General features: G+C 39.1%; 1 protein-coding gene across 2 annotated transcripts in view; it reads left to right on the top strand.

Moving 5' to 3' along the window:
- fbxw7 (F-box and WD repeat domain containing 7) overlaps positions 1-14,008 on the top strand; it is a 126,426-nt gene that overhangs the window by 56,124 nt on the left and 56,294 nt on the right. Inside the window, exon 1 of one of the 2 annotated variants that reach the window (XM_067584990.1) lies at positions 1,057-1,461. The exons of the other annotated variant lie outside the window; for it this stretch is intronic. Within the exon in view, the coding sequence (XP_067441091.1) occupies positions 1,243-1,461 (219 nt within the window). The 5' untranslated portion in view covers positions 1,057-1,242. Of the gene's footprint in view, positions 1-1,056; positions 1,462-14,008 lie in introns of those variants that run through there. 2 annotated transcript variants of the gene reach the window in all.

Below are 14,008 nucleotides of genomic sequence, written 5' to 3'. Positions count from 1 at the left end.
GTGCTGAACATACTGTTAAAACTATGGGCGTTGGTCAGCCACAAACACTCAATGGCGTCCAGTGGCTTTTGGAACTGGTGTGTCAGGGCCCTTAGTCTACTCTGATAGATGTCCTGGCGCTGTAATCCTCCTCAAACAATGGTGGATGTGAGAATAGAAGAGAGGTTAAGCCCAGTAGATCTTTTTGTTACCATGTGTTCAGACATTTAAATGCACACAGGGAAAGTTGTCTCTTGCCACTCGCTCAATCTGTAGATTTATGCATATTTAGCATTGATTGGGCTGCTGTTTTTTTGGCATGTTAATTTTCTTTTTTTTTTTTTAACTTTTTGCTGTTGCACTGCTTATTGCACATATGAGCCTTCAAACCTTTGCAACTCTGACATTAGTGCCTCATTGTGTAGTAAGGTTTAATTGAAAAAGACAGACATCCTGCTGATTCTTCTCTTCTTGTAGCTGCATGTGAACACATTTGATAGACATAAAAGTATATCCCTTTTGATAGTTGGTCGAGTGCATCCTTGTTTTAACAGCATGTGTCACACATACTAACATTTGGTAACTGTGTGATTGTCTCCTGAAATATCTTCAGCCTCTTTGCTAACATAGACAGAGTTATTGACATTCCTGAACACCTTGGTTCATGAAAGAGTCAGAGATGGTTAACAAATCCTGGTGTCACACTTTTGTCTACAACTGTGACTCAAATGAGAATACAGTAAACTGTTGTTTTTTCCGTATGCTGTCAGTTTTCATGCAGTATAGTTAACTAGGCTTAGTGATGATGTAGGCCACTAAGTTGGGAGGACCAGAGGGGGGTCAAAGAATGACCACAATGAGGAAGCTCCCTGGGCACGTGTGCTGCGTCGGACGACTGGTGGTACACATTCCACCACCAAGGGGTCATGAGAGCAGATTCCCCAGTGCCTGTCTGAGGGGGGAGAGGCTGAGTTTGTCCATCCTCTTTTTCAGGGCTATGAAAGCAGCTGCTCCGCTGGCTTGGGCACAACAGTGACCTCACACCCCAGAGATATTTTAAAGGGTGACAGTCAGCAGGGAGCTGAGTTCTGAGTAGATAGGTGCAGAGCTTCAACCAGCGCAGTAGTGAGCCGTCTGCACAATGGTTGTGATGTCCACGGAAGATACTACATTCATTTAAGAAAAGTTACCTGCTTACGACATTGGTCGGCCTGCTTTCTGAGCTCCTTCTGGGATATGATCTGTTAGACGGCAGTTTTTGCAATGCTGCGGCATTGCCCTATTCCCCGTTTCTCGTCTGCTGGTGCTCGTAAAAAGATGCCAAATGGGAAAGAGAAGAGTTTGCCCGTCCCATTGGAGAGCCAGGCACTCGACCTGGCTGATACCAAAGGCGTCGTCCCTGAACCATTACCACCTCAGAAAGTACTCAAGATATTTAGTATCAACATCATTGCTCAGGGTTTGCCTTTCTGCCGCAGACGGGTGAGTACTGTATGTTTAAGACCAATCGTGTGCCGTAGGTTGAACTGAACAACAGAACCTGAAAATGTCAAAGGTCATCCAACACTTTCATCCCCTTTCAACCTTGTTGTTGTTGCTTTGAGTAACTGTTATCAAAACGGCAAATGAAAAATTATCTTTTTCAGTTCTGCAGATTTAAATTTGAGCTTATGATTAATGTTACATCCCCCACAAGATTTTTTTATAGAACATGCAGCAAAAGGGCAGAATTTTTGTGTTTAGTGATGAGTTTAACAAGATATACAGTACCAGTCAAAGGTTTGGACACACATTCTCATTCAAGTCAATGAATGTGTCCAAACTTTTGACTGGTACTGTCTGTAGATGAATAAGGTGGATATTGGATGAAGTTATATTTATCAATTCCTTTTGTCAGATGCAATCGCTTCCATGCGCTCATAGGTACAAAGTTCACTTGCCACGGCTCCACCCATGGCAGAGGATGGACACCGACATATAACCTTAAAAAGGCCGTCGCCAATGAGCCTATTTTTAGGTGAAGTATTGAGATGAAGATATAAATTCATTAATTGAGATATATATATATATGTATATGTACATTTATGGGTATATATATATAATATGTATCCCGCTATCCAAAAAGTATAGTATAAAAGCACATACTGTAAAATTGAATCTCTTACCTTCGAAAAACGGTTCTACAACATAGTTTCCTATTTTACAGTTTAAGGGTCCATAAATGATCTAAAATGCTATAAAGGTCTATAGATAGTAGAATCTTTTGAGTTAAATTATGAATTTGTATATTGGAAAAAGGTGTTGGAGAACGCACATTAAACCAAGTGATGCAACACCAAAGAGTGAATTTTCATATCCATCTATATATATATGTGTGTATATAGATATATATGGATATACACGCACACACACACACACAAAGTAATTAATTACATTTACATTACATTCTGCATTTTCTGTGTATGGAGTAATTAAAACATTTTTCTATTTTAAATATGCGTATTTATACATTTTGTAAATATGCAGATGAATAAATATAGTTAACTATGGATTCATATACAACCGTCTGCATGTATTAACATGTTTACAAATAAAATAAATAGCCTATATCTGTCAGAATCATCCGTAGCGGCCAGTGAGGGAGGTCCAATTGTTTGACTTATGACGGATGGTTGAACTAATTTCAGTTGTTCATGCCTTCTTTAAAATCGTGATCCTCTGGACAAATGTTTACTTGGAGGTTTAATTTTATTAACCAAAGAGGTATATTTGCATTAGCAGACACAAAGCCGTTGGTGGAAACAACTGGCCCTTTTTCCAATTTGAGAGCAAGTTAAAGGTTGAACAACTAACAAAAACAGCAGCCCCCTCAAATTATGACGTTAGTAATTTCTTCTTCTTTGACAGTAAATTAGGCTGCCTGATAGTGGCTGGAAAAGCAACACTACTTGCATTAAAAGTCTCCTTTGACACTGGTGCTGAATTAATTAGGCATAATATTAAATGTGACTTGGAATTTAATGAAATAAGACTCCTATGTCAAGACGGACATTTATTTAGTTGTCAGATTAACTCTCTGCATGACTGTTTAATTTCACCATGTCTTGTCACTGGCAGTCTAATACAAAAAACAATCAAACAATTATAATAAAAATGATGTTTATTTCATAGTATATCATATCTAACAACACTGAAATAAATGAAAATGAATAAATAATGAATTGTCTTAAATTTAATTAATCAGGTTTCTGTAGATATATTTTATAAAGCATTTGTTTATGTTGGCAAGTGAGAATTTTATTATTTTTAATAACATATAGTCCTGTTAACTAATTTGTAAGTTATGTGGTGGGTGACTTAAAAAAACTTTTTTTTTTTTTTTCAAAATGTGAAATTTTCCATGTAAATCAATCCATATTGTCAATATTTAAGCTACATTTTAGTTCTGGTATATTAAAATATATAAGTCAGGAAATATATTATTTTTGGTGGTGTTATACTCCAGGTGACAATACTTTATATCTCTCTGACGTGATATTTAGCTCCTAAATTCAGAATAATTCAATGAGACCTGTGGAAATGCAACATAATACTTGGACTGCAGTTTCCACTTAAAGACCCCAGTTTTTTTACTTAGTGTGGAGTAACTCATCTAATCTTTCTATCATAAGTTCAGTATTTGTCAGTATTTCATGGGTACCCTGTGTAAGAATTGTATACTTATTATGACCAAGCAAAATTTAACAGGCTTTTTGGTTGAAATCCTTACAGGTCTATTCAAGCAAATTAAAATATGAAGCCTAGAACTTCTTGGCAAAAGGATAATAAGTGTTTTTATACTTCTACATTTAGCCTCTGAATTACAGTGTTGCTGATACTGTTTTCGTAATGTCATTAGATATACGAAAGATACGCGGTTAAAAATACCACCCTCCAATGAGTCAGAAAAATCTGGAGATAGACGCTTAGTGAGGAGAAAGGGTTGTGAAATATTGGGCAAAGACTAAAATAGAAATAAGGTTAGATGTCACAGTGACTGGCGAGTGCTGGCTGTCCTTTTTCCGTTCTTGTGTTTTCTCTCAGATCAAAGCAAGCTGCTGTGTTGATGAGCTTTCTGAGACAAAAGTCCTATCATGGTAACTCAGTCTTAATTAGGGCTGTTTATGCATTAGTTATACAAGTCAGTTCAAAGGATAAGCTGAGAGGGACCACAGCAGGAGATTTCTTTAGTTTACGCAGCCACAGGCTTTAAAAATCTCCAGTCAGATCTTTATCTGTTTTAAATCAGTGCTACCTTGCCTCGCAACAAAGAGTGAGATACAGAAAGTATATCTACAATGTTAAGAATTAGAGGGACTATGCACAGCATTACTACTATCCACATGCAGGAGTTGTGTTACACTTTTAACCGTAAAATGTTATATATCATCTCTAATTACCGTCTCTACATACAAACTGTATAATTTTATATGTTGCAGTCATACCTTTTATTTAGCATCAAAGACATTTTGTCTTTACTTCCAAGATTTGTACTAAAATACAGTATCTGGGACCCTGACTCTTTCATGTACTGAGTTATATTTGATATGCCCTGATGGGTTCCAGACCTGGTCCTCAAGTTTAACATACTCTTCATACAGTATAGTACTCTCGATAACAGCAGAAGGGTTGGTTAGATTAGCCCTGTATCCAACAGGAGGGAATTTGTTTTGACTGTTGAGAGAGAAATAACACAGGAGAAGACACAGTTTGGAATATGCAAAGCCTTGAGATGCCGTTGGCACCATCACACGGAGGGGGTCTTAAATATTGTCAAAGATTACGCACTTTTCCTGCATCTGTGTTTGTGCTCAAGAACTCTTCTTTTTTTGATTATTTGCTTTCATTGTTTAAAAAGGCAATATAGGAGGCTTTAGAGTGAAGAAATTGATCTTGAGCCTTTCAGGTTGTTTACAAAGTCTGTGTTGCTGCATGAACTAAATGAAAGGTCCCACAAGGCCAGTTCATGGGGTTGTTGCTCGGTGCAGAGTTGAAGCCACGTGGACTCTGCTGTGCATGTGGCAGCTGTCTCCAGTGAATGGCATAGCAAGGATTTCTCAGGGTCTCTGCGTTGTGGTACAACTTAAGTCGCCTGAAACTATCTCTTAAGACGGAACCAATGATACAGCAAAATACATTTTTTATGCTTCAACTTACCATCTTGTTGCTTGAAATACTTTTTTATGAAAAAAACGTATTGCCTTCTTTATCATTCTCCCATCAATGTCTGTTTCTCCAGTAACTCTGATTCTCTCTAAGTGTTCGATTGACAGGGACCTTCAAGCTTTCCATAAGGGAGTGTTGTTCATTGTATCTATCTTGTATCTTGAGAAACTTACAGTGAGATCTACACCGGCCCCAAAACTTATACCGATAAAAATAGTCAGGGCTTAGATTTCAATTAAAAAGGTGGCTAGGAGACTCTACTGTATTTCCTGGAGCCAGAATGGGCATCCAGCTGTTGCAGTAGATAGCTATCAAGATATAGAACATTAACAGCAGGACATTTTAGTTGCGGTATTGCTTTTCTCACCCACCACGCCCTGCACGGCAGGCCTGTTGAGTAAGGTGATCTGGACGTGCCCATAGCAGCTATGTCTGTATCAACAACTATATCAGCAAGATGCATTTGCTGTTTGAGCAGGTGCTGCGGGTGTGTTGCAACTTTCTTCAGTGAGTTCGGATATCCTGTCATCCTGTGATATACCATTCATTAGAGCCGCACAACTACTGCTTCGCGTTCTGCTTGCTTTATGCGTTTCCTTTATTGTTCTTAAAGATTATTTTTGGGCATTTTTTTGCCGTTAATTGACAGCTGAAAGTGCAGAGAGAGGGGCAGAGAGAGGGATATGACATGTAACAAAGGCTGCTACTACTACGGCTGAAATGCAACTGTCAATGTTGCTGTACCAACGAGTAGGCCACGAGGATGTTCAATTTGTTGCTTTTTTTAGTCTGTCAGTTTAGGATTGTGAGTTGTAGTTGTCCTGATGGCCCTTGGGTCTCAGGCGCAGCTTTGTCGCATGCCTTTCATTTGTTGCTTCCCTCGTGTTTCCCACAGTTCTCTACTGTCAACTATTCAATGACGGTAGAATGACAATTAAACTCTTAAAAACAAATGAGTGAACTATAAGCAAAGTATTATTAGTTAATTAGTAGGTTTTCTTGCATAATTTTATGATTAAATATGTAAAATGTCATCATGATGACACATGTAGAGTGACATAAAAAAGACACATATCACCTGTTGAATCAACAGTTTTTGGCTGGACCGCAACAGCAGGACCACCCCTACAAACCCACGTGTCTGTCCGTCGCAGCCAAAGGCCGCCGAAGCTTGGGACAGCCAAGTATCCCAGAATGTATTTTGCATCAAATCGCAGCAATTGTGAGCCAGGCCAAAAGCTGTTGTAAATTTTGCCATAGGACTGTTAATATGTCACTTTATTAAGTTGTAATATTTTCTTTCAGGTGAGAAAGTAACCTTTTAGATTCCCAATATGTGGTCAGTTTATCCAAATAATACCTATTTGGAAATCATAATTTTTGGAGATGTGCGGAGCTGCTGGCCGGGTGCCAGCCGGTCATCTCAGCTGCTAGCAGCCAGCCACTGACTCCTGAGATGACCGACCAGTCAACATCTGTCGTCATCCCGGGGCAGAGTTGGACTGGCCATCGGGAGCACGGGAGAAATCCTGGTGGGCCGGTCGGTTTGTGGGCCGCTTGAACAGCCCATTAAATAGAAACAAGAGCCTCAAATGTCTTTTCCTCCCTTGATGTCACCAAACATTAAACCTCATTTAGACAGGCTTTTTAACTTTATTTTGAAAAATAAGCCACACAAGGTAAAAAAAAAGGAGGTTATGTCTCTGTCTCTAATAGAGGGAGGTCTTAACATTTTGTTCTTTTCCTTCAACCATATTATCAAAATTAACTAGATCAAAAGATGTCTAAAAGAATCAGAGAGTGTGTGGAATATTATCCCAAACTTTCTGTTTATAAAAGTAGGCGGTCTTAATTTTTTATGAATGTGCTTTTATGCTGTCAGTAAACTTCCTATCAAACTCTCCAACTTTCATAGGCAAGCTCTTACATGTCTCTTCTATATAAGCACAACTCTTCTCCTCCATAAAATGTTATTTATGGAATAATGTCAGTATCACGTACAGAGGCAAATCATTATTTTTTTGAAAATTGGTTTAACAACATATTGCTTGTAAAACTGCTATTTGACTGTGAAGGTCTTCTGTATTAATATGAATATTTTATGGAGAAATATAGTGTTCCTGTCTCCCAACGTGGGCATAGCACAGTAATTAATACATTGTCAACTGGCATTATTTGCCCATCACGTTGCTTATCACGTATATTCCTAATATAGAAAGCAAATGCTCTTTTTGTAATTATATGTGTTTATTCAGTGTATACATGTGATAATGTTTCAGGCTGATTTTCAGTTGGATCTTTGGCAAGGAAGGAAATTTTAAAGAGCATGATTTGTTAGTAATACTCAACAGTCCTAATTTTGCCAGCAATGAACAATATGTCATTAATTTGTTCATTATTTTAGCCAAATTTTACATTCATAAAAAGAAATTCTTAGTTACTATCTTATATTACATTTAAAGAAACAGATCCAAGCACATATCTTCAAACGTTTCATACCCGGTCCAGTCATATTCTAGGTTTTGACCTAGTCTTGTTTACAGTCTATTTCTGAGAACGAATGCCTGGATACAACGAGGTGGTCGGTGTGCACTGTTGATTCGGGTTGTGTGTCCCTGTCCAGTACGTGACAGTGTGACATGATACCGCTCCGGTCGTTGCTACTAGGAGGTCAGATGATCTTATAGTGGCTCATGTGGTGTTTTTTGTGGCGTCTTTACTATTCATATTTCAAAACCAACTGTTTTCCAAAACTTTTAGTTCTCCTAACGACTGACTTAGTGTCATGACTGTACTTAGTTAATTGTAGCATCACAATCACAATGTCTTTGCTGCTTTTTCTGTTTTGTCTCATATTTTTAATAGTTTTGCAAAAATGCATCTTGCTGTCAATGTGCTATAATTATTCAGGCCCCTATAGTGACAATCAGCATTGGGTTGCTTTTCAAATTAAATAACAAAACATTATCAGTACCAAACATTATCATTAAGCTGGGTAATCTGAAATGAATATTAGCTGGATAAACAATTTCCCAAGCAACATGAATTGCAGAATAATGTGCAATGGGGGAAAAAAAGTTTCCTCTAGTGCTTATATATATATAAAAAATAACCACAACATCAATCACCACAGGAAACTAAATCCGCACAAGTCAACAAGAACCTGAAATTAACCTCCTCAGAGTCTCCTGTATATGTACAAAAAATATATTTAAAACTTTTATGTGCTGTACAAATTTTGCTGTTTCTATCTGACTTCTTCATTGTTCAGTAGCAATACGTGTATCACTGTAGATAAGCCGGTTGCCCCGGAGGAGCAGCTGCCTTTACTAATGTCGGCCTCTGTAGATAAGTGTTGTAAAGAAACTTAGGCTCCCTTGACTGCATCATGCTGCTCCATCAATACTATCACTCAGGCGTTTTAACCATTTTTCTCCTGTTTGTGGCTGGACAGATGCAGAATATTGTGTTTGACAGGACAAGAAACTAATTAATCTTTGAAGTTTTTATTCTTTTTTTTTTTTTTTTGTACTCCATTACTGATGCAATATATTGTAACACACTGGAGTCAAGTTGGCATGAAGCTGAAGAGAGATCCCTTGTTCAGTTTGGTCTTCCTGTTGAACTGTTATATATAATTTGGATATATTTGTTTGGAAGTTTTAAATTCTGTCTTAGAGGATAATCCCAGAAAAACTAGAATATCAGACTGATTAAGTCAGTTTCTCCTTTCTCTTAAGCAATCATGAGAATTTGGTTTTACTTGGGTTTCTGCTGGTTTAGAGGCTGAATTTATAGATTGATCTAACCAGCTGCTGTGCCATGTTAATGTTTTCAGTTAACCTTAAAACAAATAGTCATCCGATGACGTTACCTTGATGCATATGAACCTATTAAAGCACATGCAGTCTGCTAGTCGATGAGTCAATGATTGAAAGATGCCTGATTTCGTCTTCCCAACTTCAAGCCCCTCTCCCTTATCTCGAAGTAAGGACCACACCGCAGCACACTGCAGGAGGTTGGATTCCATTGCCCTTGGGCTCCAAATAACACAGAGGGGAGGAAGGCATCTGCCATTGGCTATTCTGAGAAGCAGACCCATTCCAGAGAGCATACAGATCCAGGCGGCTAGCTAGCCAGCGCCCAGATCAGCCAAACAGTTCTATTTACCCCCGTTTCAAATGAAGACTCAAACCCTGTGACAGCCAAAAGACAGGATTATCTTGTCAAAAAAGCTGCTCTGCTGTGATTAAATCGTTCTACCTGGGCCTTCTAATATGTATGCCCAAATGGGATAAATGTACAAGGAAGATGTTAAAATATTGTATAACCTTTTAATAATTTGCACTCTGTACATCATTTGCCACTAATACTGTATAGCTCTTCTATAGTCAGCAGTTGAAAGTGTCAAATTGTCGTTCATGACCGAGCAGCCTTTGCATTTTGACATAGCATGTGACCAGTGAATTTAAACCTGATCTAAATACCGCTTGAGTTCAAGTTGGGGGGTGTACAGTGTTATACTGTTGTGTTGCTTTACATACAGAGCACACTGGATAGCGATGTGCTCCCACCTGCCACAGGGCTGCCTGAAGGCATTGACATTTCCCAAACAGAAAAGATGCACACTATACACACTATGTTTAGGAGCTGAGACGGCTCCTAAACATAGCCCTTTAAATGAAGATGTGAAGCTATATGACAACATCATCTTTCACACATACAAACACCTACAGTACATTACTCTTCCAGCTAAATTATTCATCTCAGTTGCGCTACATGGCAACATGTTTACATAATTCAACACTATTGGACACGTTCAATAGACTTAATAAGCCACTTGGGTAACTGTTAATTTCGTTAAAGAAAACTATGACTGAATATGTTCTTCAGCGAGACGATGACAAGACGGCAACAATGTCATCACAAAACGAAAGACGCTTTCATGTAGAGCAAGTGAACCAATGACAAGACTCGGCTGATGACATATTTGAATCCGTAACTTGTTTCCGGTTGTCTTGCCAGTGCTTTCGTTGGTGATTTGAACACTAACAAGCAATACAAATTCCTTTGTTTGCAAACAACCTCCTTTTCTCAAGAATGGCTGGAAACTCGACAGATTCACAAATTTATTTCAAGAACATTTGGCACTGGACAAGAACAGCTCCTCGCCTGCAGTGTTCCCAAAAATACGGTAATAAGAGATGTCATCCTCTGCGTACACGTACATCTGGCCTTGCCCCATCTTCTTCTTCTTCTGTTGAGTTTTATGGTGGTTGGCATCCGTAAGTGTTGCATTACCACCATCTGCTGGACTGTCCCTTGCCTCATCTATTCCAGCATTGCCATGGGATGTGTGAAAAGGCACAAGATGGAAACGTTCCTGAATGTAGGTGCATGTGTGAATAGTGAAAATCGCTAATGTGACTCCAGTAATTTAGCAGGAACTATGTGTGTAAGAGGCTTTTGAGTCTCCGCATCAGTCATGGGCAGGAAGGAACCGAATTTTAGCAATGTTGCATAAGTGAAAAATAACTCTTCATGTACAATTCCTTTATGTAATGGTTGTAAGTGACTAAAAGGTCTGATGTACACACAGATGAGTTGCTTGTTCAATCGATGGCTGTAACCATGGTGAGAATATTTGTTTTGGCATCATTGATTTTGCATTGATGCCCTTTGGTGTAATTTTGTCTTTACAATCAGCCGTTCCACCAGACTAAGCTGTGATTTGCCTCCAGAAATGTGAGCTGTGAATCATTGTGTCTGGTCCTTCCCCCCCTCCCACTGTCATAGGATCAGTATTTCCCACCACTGACCTTCAACAAGTGGCTCCTGTGCCTTTCACAGTGTCCTGTTTGCTATAATCTGGTCATCAGTGAAGACAGCCTGTGAATGGATGGCTGACTGGCTGTAACTGATGCGGCCGTCTGCATAGTTTGTCTAATCTGTGTATGAACCCTGCTGTCTGATTCACAGTGTGTGGTCTCCTTGCTTTTGATGTGCACTTCTAATATACTGCAATGCCGTCAGGACACTTGCTGCAGTCCATGCCTCCTGCACCATCAAACTGCAGCAGAAATGTCAGTCTTGAGTGTCAAGTTATAAAGTTGTTTCACTTTGGTTTTATTATGTAGTGAAAAAGTTATAAGATTGTATTTGTGTTATCATAACCCAACAAACCAACATTTTTTTAACATCAGAAGGAGGGGAGTGCCTCTAAATATGGTAAACATAGGGATTTTGTCATGATATATTTAAATGATGGAGTATCAAGTGCTTTATCACTTTCATGGCTGTAAGAGAAGGTTTTGTAGGTGCATGTATGCATGTGCATACCTTAGAGGTTATGACAGAGGTCTGTTGTTCGGAGGTTAAGCGGAAATTTAATACTTGCTCAGCAACAAGAGGATTACTCGCTCTGTAGAATGCAAGGCCTCTAATAGAGCAAGAATCACTGAAAGCCTTTGAGAAGAGAAGGATAAGACAGAAGGAGAATATCATTTATGATGATGCTGCTCTGAAACATTACAGTTCTGCTGCTGTTGAAGCTGTATTTTTAGCATTTGTGATACGAAAGAGGCGACGCAAAAAGAGGCCACGCTGGATGCAAACGATAAATATTAGTTTGAAAGCAATCTGTTTCTTACCGGTGCAAACTATTCAAGCTAAACAGAAACTTGAATTCAATTTCCTGCATTTATAGGCCATTATATCAACTTTACACATTATGATAAAATCACAAAATTTCATCCTGAGAGATGAAAACCCAGTGCAACAAAGTCCCCCAATGCCCTCTCTGCTTCTGCTGGTGAGGCTTATATCTGTGAGCACACTAACAAAGTGACCCACATGAGTGTATCTATATTTTCATCAAGTCAGAGCATCTGTCATCTGGATTATGAGACAGCTGGACAGTAAGGAGACACTGTTTAAAGTGGTTTTAGTCCTCTCACTCAGTCACTCAAACTGGAAACCGAACTGGGAATGTGGTAGAGGGCAAAACTGGGATTTTGACATGTCCCTCATCCCCAGTGGAAATTATGTCGTAGATGATCATGACAACAATATCCACTCAGATATGTACAGTAACTCATCTTGTAGCAGCCAGTGGTCATGGTAGCATATTCAGTCTATGTGATACCTGATTTATTATCTGACATTGAATAGCAGCATGTATAGCGCACGTGTTGATGGATGACTGCCAGGTTTAGACCATGACACCCGAATTTATTATTTGCACAGTTTATAGATGACCTTGGCTGTTGTGTACCTCCAGGTCTGATAAGTAAGGCTGTGTTCAGCCCAAAAATAGCCCTCTTAAAAAATCCGCAAGGTCCTATGTTGCTACAGGTACCAGTGAGATGGTGAAAAATGATCCAGGAGATTGAGTTTGAGGAATACATTTATGAGTTTGAAGACTTATCACATGCCAAAACACTGCACAGTGGTTTATAATAACTACAAGCCAGGATTTTACAACGCTGGGAAGATGTCATGGCAGTTATCATTTGATCCTTTGTCTTGACCTTCCTGAGGTAAAGCGTAGTATTAAGGCAGACTTATGCTCAATAGAAGGGGTTCATGGGGGTCCCACTGATATTTGCTTTAATTTATTGTTCAGTGTCAGATTTCAGCCACTGATGGCACCACTGCTACACTAGACGGATGTATTTTACATGTTCAGGCAGCACTGTGCTTAATTATATTTCCCCCTGTAACTGTTTACTGTTGTTTTGTGATACAGAGTGACAGAGAAACTTCCAGTTCGCTTATTTATTCAACTTCCTTTATGTTCCTGTCACTCTCAACAATCTCTACCGCCATCGGAAACCTGAGGGAAGAAAACACAATGCTGACTGGTCAGTTTTTGCCATCCTCATGCGGTGTCTCCAAAGCTTTGACGTGTGGTCACATTTTCAAGGAGGCGCACATCGGTTAGACTGTTGCTATAGAGTCTTTGCACGTAGCTGTCAGGTTCACTGTAACTCTGTGACCTACAACCATAAATCAAGTGTAAGACTGTTAATGTTACAAAGTAATCTCCCAGGAATCTGTGCTTGCAGGTGTTTGGGGGGGGCTTCTTGCAACGTGGTGCTGATGTCATCGCATTGAATTGTAGCAGAAGATGAATCAGATTCAACTTTCTTGACAAGTGACTCTGCCTTGGTTTGCCAGAGCCCTATTTCAAGAGTCCTTCTGAGCCAACATGGAGGGCCCTCTGAAGTAAATGAGAAGGCTGTGTTTTTGAGGCCATGCTGTTGTCAGTCTGAGTGCAGCCAAAGACATTACTCCCCAGATTCTTAACTTTGTTTTTTTTCCTGTCTGCCCACACAGCATGAAAAGCTTCAAAAATGTCTACTTAGACTTGTTCAATTAAATTAGTCTTCCTGTACCCTTCTGACTCCCTGCATTTTATCATGCAAAACATCAAGGCATTGTTGCTGTGAGGGGGTGGACGCATTCGTTATTATTGTGCTCATACTAATGTAAATGCGGTGACTCGGATCACTAATAATAGTGTCTTGACCATCTCTCTCAGGTCTCTCTGTGCTAGAGTATTGTACAATATGCTCCTATCCACTGTTAGTAGACAAATATCACATCAAAAAAATTATATACACATGGCCAAAGGATACATCAACTAATAGGGTCTTTGAGAATAGATACAGGAGTGTTAAGAATAATACATGAATGACTTAATACTCTCTTATAATTCTGGCTTAAGGGAGTTCAGAGTTCATACACATAGTGTTTCATCTCCATCAATAGACAATAAGAATAACAGGAAGCCCTTCATGTCTATACAGAAATATGTCGGCCC

The sequence above is a fragment of the Thunnus thynnus genome, chromosome 3, assembly GCF_963924715.1.
Source record: "Thunnus thynnus chromosome 3, fThuThy2.1, whole genome shotgun sequence".
In the NCBI taxonomy this organism is placed as follows: domain Eukaryota; kingdom Metazoa; phylum Chordata; class Actinopteri; order Scombriformes; family Scombridae; genus Thunnus; species Thunnus thynnus.
Note: the sequence above shows the minus strand (reverse complement) of the source record. Positions and strands in the feature narration are given on the sequence as shown.